The following is a 16,270-nucleotide window of genomic DNA, read 5'->3' as shown; positions in this document are numbered from 1 at the left end:
GACTTCAGTCTCAAAATAGACCCAATTAGGCCGACTCTCACGAAAGCCCAAGCATCAATATCTTGGACCTGATCATTTAATAGATGCGATCCCGTTTGATAGCCTTTTGTATGTACTTCTTGATGCTTGGATTTTACGCTCCTTCACAAGAGCAACAATTTTGTCTCGGCCAAAGTGTGTACCTAAACCGCCTGCATGTTGCCCCTAAAAGATCTGGTCACACATGGAAGTTCCTAGGATGCAGAATCAGTTATCCTAAATAGCCATCTTATAGCAAGATTCCAGGGTAATCCCTACCTTCACTTTTCTTTAGTGCTTTATAGATCTTGACAAATTAGGGATCACCTGCATATAGTCCTTTAAGCTAGTCAAACCCAATCACTTCATCTAACATATGCACCAATAAACAAGCTCATCAACTCAGGGCTTCGCTAACCTTGTTCTTAACTCTTTATCTTATGGATCAAATTGAAGATGTATTCTATCAGGCATGCCTAGAATTCAACTTCCTCTAAGAATTTAAATACCACAAAGCTTCATGATTAGAGTATAGTATGAACTCCCTCTAGTGCTTCAATATCTCGACCAGAGTGCATCATAGGGGGCTAGTGCCATCTTAGGTATCAAAGGCTACCTTGGCAAGTACTGACAATAGATCAATCTAAGATAACGACTAAAGCAGTGAAAAAAAAAAATACCCAGCTTCATAAAGACAGGCATGATGCTTTACAACTGGAAATTCTGCAAGACATTCACAAAAGGAGCAACAAGAACACATGCTGTTACCATTTTAAAAAAGAGGAAATTCTTCCTGCACTTTAGTTCAGGGAGATGGCTATTTAAATAATCGAAATAAGAAAATCAACCTTAAGAGGGCTAAGAAAGAAGTAATCAGAAATTAACAAAACAAAAAATCTCATTATTTACAAATTTAACATTGTTGGTTGTTTCACATTTCATAAGCCAATCTGAAGTTTTCAAGGCTAGCATGCCACCTAAGAATGTGTAAAATTTTTCTGAAGGCGAATTGTGGTCGGTTGATGAGCCAGCAAACTGAATTCTGTGGTTGACAGTATGTGACAGAAGCTAACATCTCAAGCAGCCCCCAAAGATAAGGGCTGGAAGTCTCACTGTTTTAAACAAGTACAACAACATCAAGCCCTACCTCTAAACCACCAACTTGTAATAGTTTCAATGGCGAAATGTCTTTACAACTTGATCAATTCTTCTGCGGCAGAGCGGACAGTTGGTCAAGTGTGAAGAACATGTCGTACAGCAGCACATGTGCCCACATCTGCAAAGATTTTTGAGTCCTCGTCAGTTGCCCGACAAATCATGAGATTTTGGAGACCTACTACAAGAACAGAGCCAGAAAAGATTAACCAAAACAACAGGAACATTAACGAAATTAGTTACCGAGCAAAGTGACATTGAGAAAGGCACATCATTGTGCTTTATTTTTTATTAAAAGAAGCCCATTTCACCACAAAAATTATGATCCAACTCAGACAATCACCTAGGGGAAATATCAATCCGAAAGGGTGAAACCCAACAAAAATACAGAAAATTAATGCATGTTCATGTTCAAACAAAGGGCTACAGGACTAGTTTCCTGATGGATTTAGATGGTCTGATTACCACCAAGACATCAAGTAATTCAACTATCTATAATGAAGATGCAGCAGACCAACTTGCAAAATATGCAAAGGAGACTGGCCAGGTATGTGAAATTCGGAGGAAGAATGTCAGGATGACAGGCATGAAATATGAAGCCATCAAATATCACGTGGTTACCTCAAACTATAAGCATAAGGTGGTATACATGGATGTACGACAGTTTCTGGAAAGATTCTTACATCTAATGGAGCTGCCTTGTCCAGCCACAATGGTAGCTTATGCATGGGAGAAATAATTGAGGGAATAAAAAGTGGAAGCGTGCATTCTCTATTACCTCTAATAGGCACCCTAACAATGACCCCAGCAAGGAAATCTAATAGACACTAAAGAGAGAACAAGAAGCTTGAGAAGCAGCAAGTTGCATGGAAACAACAACCAGGGTCTTAAATAAGGGAATGTAATATTACAAAGGCGGTCTGCAAGAACAAGATCAACATAAGTAGATTTGATCCAAGTAAATAGTTCTGATGAAACAATAAGAGTCATGAATTCACAGAGAGTAAGCATCAACTGATACATCTACTCAGCTTTGATACTCAAGTCAGAATATTCAGAACCACGGCTAAGAGATAACACAGATAGCTGGAGATGAGGGTATGAAACTTCTTACCTCAATTGCTCAAAAAACTGATATTAACCCAATGAGAAATGTTGAAGTGGCAGAATAAATTAGGTTTTGCACATTTTGGTAATGAATAAAAGGCTCCAAATCACTGAGAAATAATTAATTCAAAATTAAAAGAAAATATATGCAAATTTGCACCCAAGAAAAGTCAAAAGAAACTATAGGCTTTGCATTGCAAAGTTGGGTAGCAGATTCATGTAATTAAGATGGCTTCACCAGTCACCTTTTTCAAGGGCGGTGATGGGCCGAAGAACAGAAGGGCTACCATATTAAGTTGCAGAGGTGTGCATCACCAAAGAACTGACCACAGAACAGAAGTGCTCCTTTGTTAAGTCAAGCACTCTAAGGTAACAAATGATGCAGATAAGGAACAGTTTAGAGAAGATATGAGTTGAAACTTTGAAATCCAGATGCAAGAACCATTTAAAACTTGCAAGAGCCAGTATCAGAAAAAAGATACAAAGAAAAAAAAGAGAGAAAATTCTAGTGAACTCTTCCCATCTTGATAATAAACAAAGAGACAGTATCAGAAATTGACATGTCATAATCAATGGATCGCAATAGAATAGTCTGGTAAGAAGGGGAGCCCTGGCCACAACCTTAAAGGAAACACACACACAGAGGATAAAGGAACCATCTTCTGGTAAAATAAGATGTGTTCTAGCATCTCTATATTCTCTACCAATAGACGTTACATAGAGAGGAAGAGACAGTTTTAAAGAATGTGATGAAAGGAGCAGCCACAAGGCACATAACTATGGAAAAGTACTTGATTTCCTTAGTTAAACCAATCATGCTCCAGAGAGAAATTTTAAAGCTATAAGCCACCCTAAAGAAACCAAAGAACAAACATATATGCAAGTAAAAAAGCCTTCATGCAAAAATGTATGCCCGTGTTGCTAACTAATGTACCTGATCAACCATTTACCGACATTGAAATGCCCACTTCACTGAAGTGCAAACCCACCCTTTTCCAGCAGAAGCAGCAAGACTTCGTTAAGATACAAGGACTAGTTGCATCATCTCCAGACCAACCCAAAGGCCACATGGATAATACTCAGTGTTTGATGCAGGCCAGCTAGCATTGGAATGAGTCTGAGACCATATTGATAGACTTAGACCAATCTGATGCAAGTCACATAGCATCAGAATGCTGACAAAAAATCAGCCAACAAGTGCCACAAAGAATAAAGGAATGAAAGCTAAAACCAACATATTGGATCTGTCTATTTCGCAAGACCTAGTGCCCCATACCCTTGCACCAGTCTGATTCCTTGGGAACTCCAGTTCATATTTTACCTTCCTATTGTAGCTTGCTTAGTTTGAGTAGGCTACTTGAAGCACAGATGAGGCTTACCGATGTAAGACACCAAAGTACTCCACAAACACCTCATTGAACTTGAGTTTTGACAACTAATGAAAGTGAGATTTATTCCCTGTGCTCTCTTCTGTGGGGCAGGTTCCTCACAACCATCCAAGGACACTTCCAGCAACTTGGTGGATTCCTGGGAGCTTTGAAGCCTTTGGCAGATTGCAAATGATGACAATCTTCAGTAGCATAGTTCACTGCTAGATATTAACTACTGAAAAACTTAAATTATGTCATTCTATGATTACCCACTTACAATTGTAATTCACAGATTAGGATACCTAACACCTATCAAGGTAAAAAGAAGGTTTGTCCATTCCCTTGTTTGATTACTCGCTGAGTATTCGTACTTGCAGCATCCCCAACCTTGCACCCACATCCTTAGCTTCACCACACCTCATCTTGCAAAAGTCCATTAAATCCAATTCAAGCATCTCATGCCATTTATCATTATCAACCAACCAAATATATCTCCTATGGGTATGAATATTAAAAACAAAAGGCAAATATCCTCATCTGCATACCTTCATGCTTTCCTTTTGACAAGGGGTCTAACACTCTAACCAAGCAAAAGAAGCTTACAATCAAGCTGTGTACATATAAAGTAGGCTATTCATTTTTCTTTTCATTATTCATGCACAATGCTTAAGCAAATTTAATTTAATATAATTTATCAAACAATTATAATATTAGAAACACTTAAATCTCAAAATTGCCAAGCGGACTTTATAGCACCGACATGTTCAAAAATGAACAGTAAATATAAAAATATGCAACTCAAACTACAGAAAATGAGTAAAATATTCATGTCATATTGAAATAAGTAAACAAGGCCAAAAGAAGTATGTAGATATCAAGATATAATGTAACCTGACTTCAAATAGAATTATAAAAAGCATCTTACTGGCCAACGACCTCTTCTAATCAACTCCCCCCCGGCGCCCCCCCCCCCCCCCCCCCCCAAAAAAAACCACCCAAAAAAAAAAAGAAGGAAAAAGCAAAAGTACAGAAAAATAAGTAAGTAGACGCCAAACATGATGTTCAAAACTAGGAAGCTTGCTCTAGTAAAATTATAAAAAGAATACTCTCTCTTCATCATGCTGTTAAATGAGCAAAAATTCAATCAAAGACAACCTCTAAATACTTCAGGATGGAATAACTAATGAAAATGATTCGTAAGATGCTTACGGAACAAAAACGGCATTGTATTCTTGCTCGAGGCATATTACACATATGTCCAACATCAATCGGTCCTTCTTCATGTTATCTGATACTTCTTCAGAATCCTCATCTGCTTCTACAGAGAAATTCCAATCATCAGGGAAACGATTGCTGGAACAAGTTTATGACTGCCTAAAAAATACAACAAACTACAACGAGAAGATTTACCTTCAGCTTCTCGTGCTTGTCGTTTTGCTGCCGCAGCAAGAACTCTGTATAGACCAAAAAACATTGTGTACTTTCAGAAACATAATGATTCAAAATCAACATAATAAGTAAACACTAGATGCAAAATCAGTATTTTTTTACTGCTAATTTTAATTAATGCTCTATTTGGTTTCCAGAAAAATAAAAGTAAGGAAGAAAATTTCATGAAATAAAAACAGAAAAATAAATTGAGGAATTTCTCTTTATTGGTCGATTCAAAGAAAATGCAAAGAAAGGGATAAAGTAACTCGGATAGATGGAAGTTATCCTGTACTTCCGTAGTCTCAAAATCACTTACTAAAATATAGGAAAGCTTTAGGCCTTCCAGAGAAAATTTTGGCCCCTTATTTTATTCAGATTTCTCTGTCCTTAAATTTTGTTTTCATGGCCAAACAGTGAAAATGAAGATTGCCTCCTAGCTTTCTTCCTTTTCTCTTACTTTCTTAGCAACCAAACAGAGACAATGCATTTTCACATGGTTTGTTAAATTATTTAGTTCTCAAAGAAACAACTAATGACTCAAATTAAGATTTACCTTTTTTGCAATTCCCAGCGTCGCCTTCTCTCTAGAATATACTCAAGTGCACGCTTGGCAAGCAGATAAACACCAAAGAATGTAAATCCCATTGAAGCAAATTGGTACCACCTGTTGAAGATAGCCCCTTTTATTAGCTCCCCTGTAATTATTCTAATACACATATACATATTACTTTTAATAAAAAAGCATTTCCTATGCCGAATATTTATAATATTAAATACCTAGCCCATTTCCCGAGATTTGCAATGAGTTCATCGATATTTTTTGGGGACACATAAAACGGTCCCTTATGAGGTCGCTGTATCCGAAGTGTTCCAACATCATCTTTAATGGCCTGTTCAGAACACGAGAACCAGAAAAGGAAAAAAGTGCAAACATCCAAAAACCAACAGAACTCAGAATACATATGACAGGGTTTCAGATGGATTTGCTAATGAATAATATGCGAATATACGCATTTGCTCAAACTGAAATAAGTATATGATAATAAACAGGACCAAGTAAAATATTAGGAGATAAAGACAATGATCAATGTATTTCTGAGTAGAACACACTTTTTTCTTCTATGTAACTGTCATAAATTCAGTATATTTTGCCACTTTTCATTTATTTCTTAAATATCATTATTGTTCCTTGAAAGAGAAACTCATTTAACAGAAATCAATATTTGTTCTAAATAAATATCATAGCAATTACCTCACCAACCACAGTCAAAGAAGTACCAGTTGGAAGAACCCTTTCTGTTCGCTTGACTCCAAGCATCTGCAAATGATAAATGCTATTATATAAGGAATTACACTGAATCTTTTCCATTTTCGTGAATATGAATAGACAGACCTTGAGACCTTGTAAATAGTCTAGAGTTCCCCGCACTAGGGATCGCCCTGACTCTTCAAAAACTTCACTAGCAATGGTTAACACCAGGCCAGTAGCACCTCGAGCCCCAACAATATACACATGTCCAGTCCCATCATCCTAGTATCAGTTAGATTAACAGAATTCAAGAAGAAGACTAAGAGGATAACCGCACAGGGCTGCTTCATTGTCTACATCCAAAATTCACTCAACACAACCATAAAAGCCTTTCCCAACTATTTGGGGTCGGCAAATCCAGTATATGAACAGATGATAATAGATCCTTTAACAAAAATAAAATTCTAAACCTGCTATGCATTTCAATTTTACCTGCAGAGAATTAAAAATACTTATTGCTAGTAAAATAATGAGAATCATCCATTTGTCAAAACAAACAATTAGAACCATAAGGGCATTATAGAAACACTCAAGATTCAAATATAAGTGGAATTTGGCATGACTGATCTCCAAATATTGCATCACCACAAAATAATGATGTGAGTCACGTTGAAAAAGTGAACAGTTCACAACTTAACATGCTTACAATAATGGTTGTACAGGGATCTTCTAATTGGTTGCACATATCATTAAATGATACGACAACTAATCATATGGATCAGAGTGTCTGAAATCTGGAGGAACTAGAAGCATTAATGCAAGTTTAGAACTCAAAAGGAAGAATGAATCTCCATAGAATGACAGGAAAAAGAATCTCTATAAGATGACAGGGAAACACGACTAGTAATGCCAATCCTAGGATGAGGCCTAATGGTTGTGGCTATAGCTAACAAAAGATCAGCTGATTCAGAAAGTTTGATGTGGTTGTTTTATCTTATGAGGCAGTATGCACCTGCACATGCCATTGATCACGATCTACAAATCTAATATATATGAACAAAAATTATCAGATGTGATTACTTTTAGACCGCATATCATCTCATCACAATATCTTAAGATACATCATTATAGAACCCCACTATGCAAAACTAAGTGAGCTCCAAATATTTTCATTTTTTTTTCTCTCCTTCATACATATAATTTTCACAAATCATGATCAACTTTTGAGATTCTCACTTTGAACAGCCTAACATGCAACTTAAACAGATGCATGCACTAACACACACTAGGGGTACATGATGAGCTGACTCAATGTATAGAATTATATGCACAACTCGTATGATATTTATATGCTAGTAGTTATTCTACTACCAAACCCAACTCTCAGTTTTTCGAACCTAAGGTGGATAAATAACCATGGTTTTGCCGCAATCAAAACAAACTACCAAATAAAAAATTATAGATATGTTGAAGTAAAGAGCAGAGCAAAGAAACAAGACAACATCAATGGTCTTAATTGAATTGGACGTTAAATATCCAAGGCATGGAGTTAGCAAGATCAGCTCCGATGACACTTGACAATACATTGACGGCGTAGGGGAAGGGATTGGGATGTGGTGCGGCCTAGGTTGTGCAGCAGAAATCTCTCATTCTAATTCCCTCATGTGATGGCTTGGGTTTGTGTTAATTGGACGTAGTAAAGAAAGATTCAAGGCCTACGTTTGAGGTCTGAAACCTACGGAAATTTATGATGAATGATGGATTGAAATAATAACAATTAAAGTGCTGCGAGTTGAATATAATGGAGATAACTATGAGCCGAATATAAGAGTCTTACCTATACCCAAAACCCAAGGGGTTTTCCTGACGTCTTACCAAGGAAGAAAAAGAGCCTTTGGAGTCTCACCAAAGAAAAAAAAGAAAAAGACTCTTGCCTCTAGATCACAAGCAATTTGCAAGCCAAAACATTCTGCATTGCTTTATTCATCATGTTCACCTCCTTAAATAGATGAGGCATGGACTTACATTGGACTCTTTAAGATAGGACTAAACTCTAAAATTAAAGACAAATTAGAACTCCTAAGCAACCTAAGATTTGACCAAAGTCATGACTTATCAAACCTTCACACCATGATCTCACACGTGGAGGGCTTTGGAAGGTCTTCATGCGAATTAGACCAAGTCAAAGGGAATTCCACATGGCGGATCAACTTCCTTTTGACCAAGTCAAAAGTCCTTCAAGCCTTATCCTTCCACACGTGGAGACACTTGGAAAAGCCTTGACCAAGTCGAGGATTCATCTCTTCTCCACGTCGCAAGTCTTCATGGCGTGGGGAGGTTCAATCTCAGCTTTGACCAATTCAACTCCCTCCTTCAAACGATGGCATGGACCCTATGATGGTGCCACTTGGCATTCAATTACAAGGACTCAATTAGATCCACTTGGCAACCAATTACATGGACTCAATAGAAATTTAACAAACTTACAACTCAATTTAAGACTCAATTCAGGACCCAAATTCAAATTAAACTCCTATCCACACAAGGACTCCTTATGGCTCATGTGCCATGCTCCTGCATCATACATGGCCATGTATTAGCAATCAAGTGCACAGAAATTAACTTATCACTAGAGGCCATGAAAGTGCAAATCTAGTAGCACGGTAATTCTGCAGGTGAGCTAAGACAATTTCACTAAGAGAAGCCCCAAAAGTTGAACCAATTATTGGTTTTACCGGCAATATAATATACATGATTATATCAATGTTTACTTCAAGAAGCCTCACCAAGACAACATCCAAGACTTAGAAAGTGGTGATGTTGGAAATATAGAACAGTATGCTAACAAGGTAGGTTACTTAGACTGGTGAAAGTTAGGTAGTGGAAACACCTGCTAGCATTTGAGACTAGCTGATAAAGTTAAGAGCAATACCATAACACCCACAAGTAGACGATTCCAAGGATCAGCAGACACAATGTTCAACAAAGAGGAACAAAGGCCAAGACACAAGGTTGATGCACATGCAACCAATGGATAAGAAGTTGAGCCATGAAGAATTTATATCCAAATGTCAAATGTGTAGACATGACAAACAAAAATAGTTCTAAAGCAATTCAAGCAAGTACTAGAGATATATGAAATGGATGGTAATATACAAAGATGATGGACCATAGGAAGAAGAAGTCCTAATTACATTAATACATGTATAGGGTGTACTCAATGTGTTTGAGCCTGCCCTTTTATGACATGGCCAGGACTGCTGATGTAGTGGGTAATGTGCATTTGCTTGAAATATTTCCCAAGTAATTGTTTTACGTCTTTGAGTACGTATGGATCCTTTTATTATATCTCTACGAAAATCTGATTGTTGCGAGTAGCGTATCAAAGCCACCTCTTCTGCTTGATCACTATTACTAGTATTATTCGTATTAGTAATAGAATTGGTATTATTCTCATTATCAGTATAAATTACCACACATTTGGCTTTTCTTGAACGAATTTCATGATGCACAATAGGTCCCACTAGCAATCATGAAAAGAATAACAAAGATCACAATGAGGACTAATCAAACTAATTAAGAGGAGTTTGTAGGCTTGAGCTCACAAAGATGACCCATAGGCTAGCCAGGTGAAATGATATCCAAAACAAAGGGGCTAGCATAAGCCTCATAGCAAAAATAGATAACCACCTAAAATAATTTAGGTAACTTAATGGTTGTGTTGATATGCAGGAGGATTATATTCACCACCAACGGGTGGGTCTTGAAGGTGAACCTTGCACACAAAAACAAAGATTGTCTAAAATAGCCAGGGTACATTTAGGGATGATTAGGAACAATAAAAAAATATATTGTAAATTCAGATAAATCTGAGTAAGAATATCAAAAATGGCAGGATCACAAAAATGCAACAGGTAAAAACTAATATGCATCAAGAGTTACAACATCCTTTTAAAATTAACGGGACCTGTGGGATCTAGGTAGGGGTGGCAATTTTTGACCCAATCCATCAACCCGACCCGCCAATAACCCGCTTTAAGTAGGTTTCAGGTTTGAATAGGCCTGTGTCATAAACAGGTCAACCCACTTAGGCCTATTTATTAAATGTGTTATGTTCAGATTTTAAACCTTTGACCTGTTTAACCCGTTTTGACTTGTTTAGTAATTAGGTCGAGTCATGACCCTGCCCATTTAACCTGTTTAATATATTTAAGACCTGTTTAACCTATTTAGAACTTATTTAACTTATTTCTGTACAATTTAACCAGACCTACTTAACTTATTTAACCCATTTAAATCCATTTAATTTGTTAAAAACCCACTTAACCTGTTTAACTTGATTTTTCTTATTTATTAAACAGATTATGCAGGTTAGGTTGGATTACTTGTTTAATAAATAGGCAGGTTTCAGATATGAAATTTTGACATGTTTAATAACAGGTCAGGTTGGGGTTGGCAATTTTTTGACCCAACCCTTATATAACCCAAATTGCCACCCCTAGATCTAAGGAAATCAACCAAACATGCAACATAAACCTAATAATTTGAAAAGTGTACCCAAAACATGATGAAATTTGAAATCCTCCTTTTTCCCTTTTGAACTTGGGGACAGGCAGATGCAAAGTTCCACCTCCTTAAAATAAGGTGAAGGTGGTATTTGAACCTGAGTTGCTAGTGACAACTCCAAGCAATTTTACCAACTTTGCCTTTGGACCTTCAAATTCTCATATTAAATTACCTTTTGGAGTTTCAAGAAGAAAAAGAGACCAAACATTAAGGACCTAGGGAGTTTCAAAACCATTGAAATATCTAGCAATATTGCTTTTCATTTTGGTGAAAGCATGAAATGGGATTAACTTTATTCATTGAGTGAGAGAATATCCACTCAACTGCAAAGGCCATGGAAACTCTAACAATCAACACATGAGTTGACTCTACACAAGAAGAATATCAAAAGACCCAAGACAAATATGATATATTGAATGAGCCTTATTTGGCCATCCTAATATCCTATTTATACATCTGATTACATGTGGCGCATCTAAAGGCATATAATTCCAAATATAGAATACCAACAACCAAATGTGCATTAGATTTCATCTGTGGTATGCTCCCATCATATTGCAATAGAAGGACACCCAAATTTATAGCCTAACTGAACGTTTTCTGAAAAGCATCAAGCTTCACATTAAGAAAGAAAAGATCTGACTGATGTAATAGTGATAAAAACATCATCCATATACCCTCCAGTCAGAGTTAATGATTTTATAAATGTTTATATCAAAACTTTCTCATTTTAAGTTTTCCAGATATCATTAATTTCATAAGAAGAACTTTACAATTTTCTTCTTATAGAAAAGTTCCGGCAAATTTAAGCCCTTTATTCATCAAACTTGAACAAGAATTTTCATTGGTAACTAGTCAATATATAAACCAGTAGTTTTTATAATAATGGTAAATAATTAACCAAATCAAAGTATAATAGGTGTAAGACATCCATAGGTCACCATAGACAAAGTATATATATTGAAAATTTTAATCCAACTAAACAAATATATTTCTGGTTTATTTCAGATTCATTAAATTTGTAAGGGTAATTATCTCTTCTTCCGATATTTTGTAAAGTTGTGTACTTTGATAAGGATGGAATTACATTGACTTAGGAACAATCACAAGGAAACAAGCACATAAAACATTTCATTTAATCAGAAATTGATTTTTCATTTTTCTATGTTACCTATAGATTATCGTCCCAAGTTGTTCATCATTCTGGGGAACTTATTTCTACAGCTACAGACAACTTAATGTAAACATGATAACTAGAATAGCTTTCCTGGAAGCATCAATTTCTCATAAACAAAATGTATAGGGAATAACAGATTTCACAAAACCTTATAAAATAGCCATCACAAATGCTTTTCTCAGAATCCCTGTACCATGACTTTCCTGTAAAAGTATTCCTCACAAACCTCTCAGCATTAGATGCATAGGGAAATTTTGATCTTTTGTTTGCTGTAGGTTAGAAATGATAAAAATTCTATAGTAGAAACTATTTCAATAATAAGCTTTTTAATGCAACACTAATCATTTTTGTCCAATCAATGATACATTACATCAACCATCAAAGCCCTGAAGTGAAGAATCATGGTCATTCCTTACCAGGTACCAGGGAACCTCTTTACTCATGGAAAGCATCAAAGCAGAGTCTTGTATCCATGAACCAGCCATCATTATGCTTCAAGAAGTGCTGTTCAGCCCTGAATTGAGGGTTTCAACCAGAAAGTTCACACAAATGGATAAAAAAATTTGCCAACTAGGTATATATAAAATTTTCACAGCAGAATGGTTCATGGAGAAACAAGTTGTACCATTTCCTCAAGTATTACAGCTCTCAAACCACTTTGTTCACAGCTGATCGGTGTTTCTGAGCCCTACTGGTCCAAGAAACCAGTGACAATAAAAGGAGGACTTTGCATGCAGTAATCCAAAAGAAACGCTGAAAGGAAAAACATAAGGAAGATCCCTTTATGTCATAACCTTTAAATTGGCTCTCAACAAACGGTATCAACCTAAAGGCACCCTCTACAAAGTAAAAAGCTACAAATTTACAGTATTCACCACCCCACCCCCCCACCCCCCGCAAAAAAAAAAAAAAAAAACAAGGTTGAACAGAGGACACACTAATTGTAATCATGAATAGTGAGAAGTTCTCATAACAAAACATGGTTTCAGATTCCACAACAACCAGAAAGTGTGTTTCTCCAAACCCATTAAAGAGAATTCCAAAACACTTAGACTATAATATAAGATGTTAAAATTTACCGAGGCAACACAAGGAAATGCTAACAGGCCCAGTGATATTTACAGATTCACAAAGCTTTGCTTCAATTTTGGTCTGATGAAATCTCAGCAATGATGAATCATCTCCAAGGACTATGCTACTAGATTTTTAAAGACTTCAATTTTTTTTTTTTGCTGCAAAGAGAATTTTGCTATCTCTCAAAAAACAAAAGTAGCTATCACTATTTACAGTTCTGGAGGTTGAACAATACATTCATTGCACAGAATCTCTACCTGTCAGAGGTACCAGATGTTGGCACCATTGATCGCACCCATGTAATCTCAAATCTTGTTGGTCCTTCCCATTTATTCCATGTGAGGAGTCTTAAATTGTTTAACAGAATTTTATGATCCACATTGCACATCTCAGGGACAGTATACATAAAGGACAGGTGCGAGAATATTTATATCTTCAGCTGCACTAACAAGAATGTTGCATCCGTCCACTCGAATACTTATCTGATAGATATCGGTCAATCAGATATGCATCAAACGTTTAGATATTAATCACACTTTTTATATGTAACTTTCTAGAGATTGAGACAGAGTTGGGTTCTCTGAACAATGAATTTGATCCACCATACGGAGTGATGCTGGAAGGGGCCTATTGTTGCTTCTAGAGCTTAATTAACTATTTCATTTTTCAGATAACTTTGAATGGTGTTTATTTTTGTACTCTTGACTTTTGAACTAATTTTGATGTTCAGATGAGAAACATATATTTGAGGCACCTTTGCCAAAAAATATATTTTTATATATTAATTATATAATATTAAAAACTAATGTATGAAACTACATTAACATTATTTTTTCCTGTGTCCTGTATCTCTTTTTCTCCTCTTGTTGGATCAAACAACCAGCAACATGTTCAAATATGGTTCTCACATCCATTTCCACGCAAAACTGATGCTGAGAGACTTGCCTCCAATATTGTGTCTATCATAAGCTAATTATGTTGGTTGTCATATAACCAATGATTTCATGGATGTATGTGCGCTGTCTCTTGATTATTGCTTTACCCATAAAAGCATGAGCTTGTTTACTTTGACTTTTTATATGAACTCAAAATATAAAGCTAATTCCAATTCATATTCAAACATATACAGCACATCATGGAATCTTCTTTTTTCTTTTGAGTTCAGAGATGCACACTCCCTATAGTGACATCCAACACAAGCATCTGCACCAGTACTTAGGAGAAGTACTAGATTAAGACATCCATTGAATTTCATACATACCTCACAAACAATCAATTCCATAGCTCTCACTAGTGCTTGATACAGATTGAAATTATAACCAGAACATAACCACCAAAATTTATCCCATTTAGTTAGACTGTCAAGCTATAACAATAATTAAAACAAGAAAAGAAAATAAATGCATTTTCTTTGTGGAACCAAAAACAGAAACCTGGATCAATAGAGCACTCAAAATCCAAGCACCAGCATCGACAAAACTAGTTTATCTATTAATTGAATAATTAATAATACAAGCAGCAGAAGAGAAAAAGAATAGCCACCAAAGCGCGACAGGCGCACATACCGGAGATCCTTCAATTGGCCTACCCTGGTGACCGACCTTAGAACGTCGGCATCCCTGCGCATAAAGTTCATCAACAATCAACAATCAGGAGCATATATTTCAGGAAAGACGGGAGCAAACTCAGTCAATCCAATCAGCAAATCCAAACAAACCTTCCGCTGCTCCTTCCCAGGAGATATAGAGCAGCTGCACTCACGCAGCAGCCCAATCCCCCCATGGAATCATCTTCCAAACCCAAAAAGATCCCCAAAAAAATTGAAAAAAAAAAACCCTAGAAGCCAATTCCCATTAGGGGGCCAAGGTTGAGAAAATCCAACAACTCTAGCGAAAATCCAATAACTCTTGCGAAAGGAGAGCTGGGAATCGAGATTGACGCGAGGGTAACGAAGGGGAAGAGAATTTAGGAGGAGAAATGGAGAGAATTGAAGTTAAGAGGCGAGAAATAAATTGAGTTTAACGAAAAGGGAGAGGGAGCAAGCGAATTGGATCCCAGACCCAAGAGGAGGGAAGAGATCGAAAAAAAGAACGAAGAATCTGTGAAGGGGAAAGCTTCAGGAGGTATATATTAGGCGGTGAGGACTGAAGGAGCGACGACCCAATTGCCCAGCCAACCCCCTACGTAAAGACGTCTACTAGTGTCTTCCACGTGCACCTAGTACGAAAACATGATCTCTGATTTCTTTTACATTTTCATATTATTACTGGTAAATCTTCCCTTCTACATCTTGGAAAGAAGTTTTCAGTTTTTAAATTATTGCAAGCATGATCCTCTATATTTGAAAAATTAAAATTAATTGATTCAGTAATATCATTATGTTCAATCTCAAATCTTAACATCAAGTTGGCTACAAATTATAAAAATATATTAATAACTATAAAAAAATCTAAATTGATATATATGATAAATATTAGCTGTCTACCATATGCAATGGATCGCAAGTTAACCTAGTCAAAAATAGGCGGGCATTGTTTATGTCATTATTTGTAAGCCAGCTGCTACAATATAATCCTGTTGTAGTAATATATAAGCAAAAATTGATTGTTATTTAACGGTCGCTACAGCGTAACTTGATTGTGGTGATAAATTGACAAGGGTTATCTAAAATTAAAAAGTTTTCTAGTAGTGTCGTAGTAGATTGGCATCCAATCGAAGTAAAAAGGGCTATATGCTTCAGTGTTGGAAAATTGATTGAATAAAGTAAAAAAGTAGTGGATGTAATAATATATAAAAGAATCAATATTGCTTGCTTTTAAAAAACTAAATAATGGGTATTTAAATTTAAGGATATCAAGGATGGGTATACACTACTATAGGTCAGTATGAATAATTATAAATAAAGTAAAAATAGCCATGGAAAAAGAAATAAAACAAAAAAAGATATAAAAAGGACAAGTGATAGGGTATAAACTACTATATGTAAGTATGAATAATTTCTACCAGTTGCTATTGCTAGCCATCCTTCACTATAGCCTGGTCATCGATCCTTCGACCAGTAGTTACCACCACAGTCAGCCCCTCCTCTATTCTATAGAGGGGTGAGCATGAGTCTTCTGCTTT

At 36.2% G+C, this 16,270-nt stretch overlaps 1 protein-coding gene across 1 annotated transcript; it reads right to left on the bottom strand.

Annotated features, from left to right (window-relative positions):
- Positions 1-867: 867 nt before the first annotated feature.
- LOC103713636 (E3 ubiquitin-protein ligase SP1) lies at positions 868-15,311 on the bottom strand. The gene is given in 13 exon segments (XM_039115897.1): positions 868-1,294; positions 4,860-4,968; positions 5,061-5,104; positions 5,635-5,745; positions 5,859-5,971; positions 6,334-6,399; positions 6,475-6,612; positions 12,490-12,555; positions 12,557-12,586; positions 12,699-12,798; positions 13,510-13,535; positions 14,709-14,766; positions 14,865-15,311. Coding segments are annotated over 13 exon segments (1,029 nt in total). The 5' UTR covers positions 14,930-15,311; the 3' UTR covers positions 868-1,191.
- Positions 15,312-16,270: the final 959 nt, after the last annotated feature.

The sequence above is a fragment of the Phoenix dactylifera genome, unplaced genomic scaffold, assembly GCF_009389715.1.
Source record: "Phoenix dactylifera cultivar Barhee BC4 unplaced genomic scaffold, palm_55x_up_171113_PBpolish2nd_filt_p 000026F, whole genome shotgun sequence".
NCBI lineage: Eukaryota > Viridiplantae > Streptophyta > Magnoliopsida > Arecales > Arecaceae > Phoenix > Phoenix dactylifera.
The sequence above is the reverse complement of the archived record's forward strand: the minus strand, read 5'-3'. Positions and strand labels throughout refer to the sequence as shown.